General features: G+C 37.5%; 1 protein-coding gene across 1 annotated transcript; it reads left to right on the top strand.

The window, feature by feature from the left end:
* The first annotated feature begins 328 nt into the window (after window positions 1-328).
* Window positions 329-3,203, top strand: LOC108680017 (trypsin-1-like). Its single transcript, XM_018168770.2, has 3 exons — window positions 329-386; window positions 1,094-1,314; window positions 2,161-3,203. Exons 1-3 carry the CDS (start codon window positions 335-337, stop codon window positions 2,692-2,694), a joined length of 807 nt encoding a protein of 268 aa, XP_018024259.2. The 5' UTR covers window positions 329-334; the 3' UTR covers window positions 2,695-3,203.
* The last annotated feature ends 1,828 nt before the right edge of the window (window positions 3,204-5,031 follow it).

Here is a 5,031-nt window from a genome sequence, read left to right as displayed (position 1 = left end):
ATGAAATTGACATTGCACCATCGTTTACGATTCTCACTTTCATTCTCTGACAGCATACAGTGTATGTCACGCACAAACCATATTTTTACCTAATTTGGATTTCACAGATAAATCATGTGGCGTGAATTCACGAATATTGATGTTCATAGAGCTCGGGTGATTAATGACTTGCAATATCGTTTATTAGGTGACGTAGCAAAAACATTTCAAGTAACATTTCAAGTCCTGAATAAGCCACTGAAGTGCTCTGAGCAGATGGCAGAATTTCCCGTCGCTCCGCGATAAAAGCTGCAGCGCATGCACGCAGCGCTATAGGTTTTGTCAGGTTCGGATAATGATCATCATGAAACTATTAGTTCTGTGTGTCTTGGTGGCCTCGGCAACCGGTGAGGATGGAGATAAACGAAAGAAACTCATCGAAACATTTAAATCTTGTTGATCAGGTCACGTTAATTTTACCCCAACTCGTAAATTCATGCGTGCATTTTGTGAATAATTATCAGACTGAGTGTAGTTGCCGTAATCAGCGTACGACCACGTCCAGCACTCAGGGACTTAGTAAGAATAAATTCACAAATATTTCGAAGGAAAATCCTTAGGAATCGACTGACGTTAATTCCGAAATATGAACGTCTCGCTATCAATATTCTTTAGTCTTTATTAAAAATAAGGAATGATTCACGAAGGTTTTCTTCAAGCTATGTACTATATGCTACGTACAATGATGATCAACTTGCTCATTCATTTTCGCTCCTCTCAATATAGTGAATTAATAGACATTTTACTCAAATATTTTTTGGGAATTTTCTCATATATCTCATAGGAAAGGCCGATAGGGTCAAACATTATTGTACGTATAGACTACTTATTCACGTGGACGTGGTAAAAATATTCTGCAATGCTAAACTCACACAAAGTAACAAATTTTCTCTTTAAAACTTTAAAACATTTTCATATAAAAATGCACTGAGTGCTCTAATCTAGTTATTTCTTTATTAATTTTTTCGACTTATTTCTAATTGTATAGAAGTAAAAATTTCAGCAATATGTTTGAAATTTACTTTCAGTAATGTTGAATGTTTGAATGTTGCAGCGGCGACGTCAACTTTGCAAGAATCCAACGGGAGCCAAAACAAGATAGTCGGCGGCACATACGCTCGTCCTGGTCAATTCCCCTTCCAGTTGGGTTTTTATGATACACATTCTACCCCAGATGAATTCGTATGCGGAGCTATCATCTACCATAATGATACCATGATAACCTCCGGAGGTTGTGTCAGATACTTCGACCACAACAATCCTGATTCACTCGTGGTTAGTACAACTTGTTTCCATGATTGTTTGTTTTCATGGTTGCTTGTTTCCATGATTATCGAATGATAATCTTTTCACAGAAGCTTCATCCATTAATAAACTTTAATATTACGAGCATTAACAGGTTGAACTTCTTGCTTCAACTGTCATTAACCATCAACTGTCCAACAACAACAAATTTAAAATCTTTTTAGTATGCATCGGTCAAACTTGGAGTTTTTATAAGGCAACAAACAGGAATTCAGAGATTTATTCTTTAAGAAGTGTATTTACGTTCATTTGGCATATGAGAGCAAATTTTTATTTCCCGTTATCGGTCAAGATTAATCTGATTTGCATGTATTTTAATAGAACGAAAAAACTATTTGATTTAATAGATGAAGGATAATGATGCATTATATTTAAACATCACAGGATTAGTGAATGAGGTCCTGCATTAGGGAGAGTTTTAACTAAATTTCAAAACGAATGCAAAGCAAAGAACAACTACATTTCTACCTTGAGCAACTTTAGATAATTTAACATTTAATGTAGAGCTGAATGAAGGGAATGTTTCATTTTCTATGATCATGGCTCTCGACTATCATTCATAGTTTTGATCGCTTATTGTTCAATCAAGGTTCAACCGTCATTCCAGTTCCCATTTAGTTAAATTTTCCATCACCTTGCATATTCATTGGAGGAAATTCATAATGGCATGCGCATTCATTATATTCAAATGAAAACATGCCATGAAATAATCAGATTTGAACAATTGAAATTATGCAAATATTTTACAGACATTTCATTTCACTCCAATAAATTCATTCATAAATGATTATAAACCATTTTTCTCCTTGGTTTTAGGTTGGTGCTGGGGATCTGAATTTGGTCCTCGACGAAGAGACTGAGCAGTGGAGAAAAGTCATTCGGATCATCTCGCATGACGGATTTGACCCTGACACTCATGAAAATGATATTGCATTATTGAAAATTGATCGTCCTTTCGATTTAAACGAGTATGTATCAGGTGTGACTCTTCCTGGTAAGGGACAGATCTTCTCTGGAAACTCTTTCGTGTCCGGATGGGGAACCTTGAGCTCAGGCGGCAGTGGTCCACTCGTCTTGCAGTACGTGAGCGTGCCCATGTTCAGCGATGAAACTTGTAGAAGCGCCTATGATAGCAATGGAGCATTTTTAGGTTGGAAAATTAAAGACTACATGATCTGCGCTGGTGAAGATGGCAAAGACACCTGTTCGGGAGACGGCGGTGGTCCAATGATATGCGGAGATTATCTCTGTGGAATTACTAGTTGGGGAGTTGGGTGCGGCGATGCTCGCTACCCTGGAGTTTACACCAAAGTATCGTACTTTGTCGACTGGATTCACGATAACGAATAAGCCGTTAATCGAACTATACTTCCTGAACATAAATGAAAATACGTCATGTTCAAATTCAGTGACGCATCCAAAATTTTTAATTACCACTTGTTCACATAATAAAATGTAGCCAAAATTCTGAAACGTATGTAGAATAGAACCTTCATTTCTGAATCTGAAGTGTGAAATAATAATTTACACCGTGAAACGCAATTAAACATTCCGATTCTGTTAAAATAACATTCCGATTCTGTTAACGCAAAACTCGTTAGCCAATTCAAATTGGAATCACTGAAGATAAAGCCTAAATTGATTTACATTAGTGACACAAATCAACCAAATCATTTTACATTATAAAGAAAACTTGCAAGTAAATAGCTATGAAAGATTACGCACAAAGAAACATTGAAGACGAATAACTTTTTTTGTATCTCCTTTTCCAAACTACTAAAATTAAGACATTAGTCGTAACTGTGAACATGCTTTTCAATAGATTTCTCATTTAACAACTTCATGTTGCTTCTAGTAAATTTGATATAGACTTGTATTTGTCTTGTTCTCCATGTTCCTTCGAAAGGGCTCGTTCATACAGACAGGATTGACAGTTAACAGTTAAGCTTCCAATTGTGAAATACAAGGTTGTTGGCATAGAGTAATTAACAAGAAGAAGAAGATAACACCAGCCAACTACTGTTTGTTCCGGGGCTGTAGAATTAAAACTCTTCCAAATATCGCACACGTAACGACCGATTTTTTGTCTGTAATTGACTGACGGAGTTGTAAACTCTTGATTATTTTTGATATCGCGGCCCTTGATCCACGGCAGCTCACATCATGGAACTAACGCGAACTTTTATAATGAATCGCTCACAGGCTAGTCAGCTATGTCTACCATCTAACATAGGTCTACGAGATATTAAAACATTCCTTGATTATGCCTATTCAATAAGTCTACCGAGACGAAAGTGACGATCAATCATCCACATCACGCCCTCAAGTGGTAATATACTGATTGATATGCTGTATCTGCACGTGTTTGATGAGAAATGACCATAACATATCTCTCTTATACATATGAAAGTCGTTGGTAAGATGAAGCTGCAGAATTCCTTAGTGGATGATGAACTCGAGATTGTCAGAGAAGTATTTCGACCGTTCCTACTTAAGAATAAAATAATTTAATATTTTTATATGTTCCATCATATATGACTCTGTAATAATGCTTGTTACCGAAAACTGACTGCCAACAGCAAAATAACGTTGCTAAATTTGTTTGTCAGCAGAACTTGCTGGCATGTCATACCCTCGAGTACGTTTTGCCGTCGATGTTAACCAACAGTGATACTCGATACTCGTCGTTTCTCGTTGGCTTTATTTGTCACCGACGTGACCTCGCTTAGGCGTTCATTGTGAATCGCTTTTTTACAACAAAGGTAAGTGGTTTCATTAGTTCTGTTCCGAATAACGTGTCGAATCAGTTTCATTCATAATTTACCTTGAAAATTATTATTTTAGCTTATTCCTTTTCTATCTCAATTGTGTTGTTGTATCATATTTAGCAGGAAAATTGTTGATTGTCACTCGGTCTTACATTTTTGCAGAAAGGTTCCGCAAATCAGAACAGGAATGATGGACTCCAAAGCTATGACATGATAAGGCTTCTTTTATTGGCGACTTCGGCTAAAGAAACAGATACAGTTTATAGTTTAGCACTTGAATTTTGCTTTATTAATATTGTCATGATTCATTCGCTGGCCGCTTGAAAAGCCTTTGGGCCTCTTCTAGAGGCCGCTGGTTCGCTGGCCGCTTGAAAAGCCTTTGGGCCTCTTCTAGAGGCCGCTGGTATTTAGACTGGCATTGTCGTTAGACGCTACGGTGACAGCGATCGGGGCGGCTGAGGGTGCTTTTTGGACCCCCCCGGANAAAAATAAGTGAGATCGTTTCAGATCTGTCTCTTATACACATCTAGATGTGTATAAGAGACAGACCTTCAGCTTTACAAAGCCTGGAGTATAATACTTGCTCTGTTAGAGACAGAACTCTACCTTCAACGTTACAAAGCCTGGAGTATAATACTTGCTCTTTTAGAGACAGAACTCTACCTTCAGCGTTACAAAGCCTGGAGTATAATACTTGCTCTGTTAGAGACAGAACTCTACCTTCAACGTTACAAAGCCTGGAGTATAATATGCATGTTATTTGTGAGGTCTGTCTCTCACGGCCAAACCGTAAGGAATTTTGAAATTCTGAGGCCATATCCTCTTCGCGGCTTGACGAGATCTACAGGGTGGCGCGCGGTAATTTGCTGATTTGGGAATGAAATAAAAAAATTATGATCACTAGAAAAAATTATTTTAT

The sequence above is a fragment of the Hyalella azteca genome, unplaced genomic scaffold (genome assembly GCF_000764305.2).
Source record: "Hyalella azteca isolate HAZT.00-mixed unplaced genomic scaffold, Hazt_2.0.2 contig3434, whole genome shotgun sequence".
NCBI classification, from domain to species: Eukaryota; Metazoa; Arthropoda; class Malacostraca; order Amphipoda; family Hyalellidae; genus Hyalella; species Hyalella azteca.
This window is presented reverse-complemented; position numbering and strand designations above follow the sequence as displayed.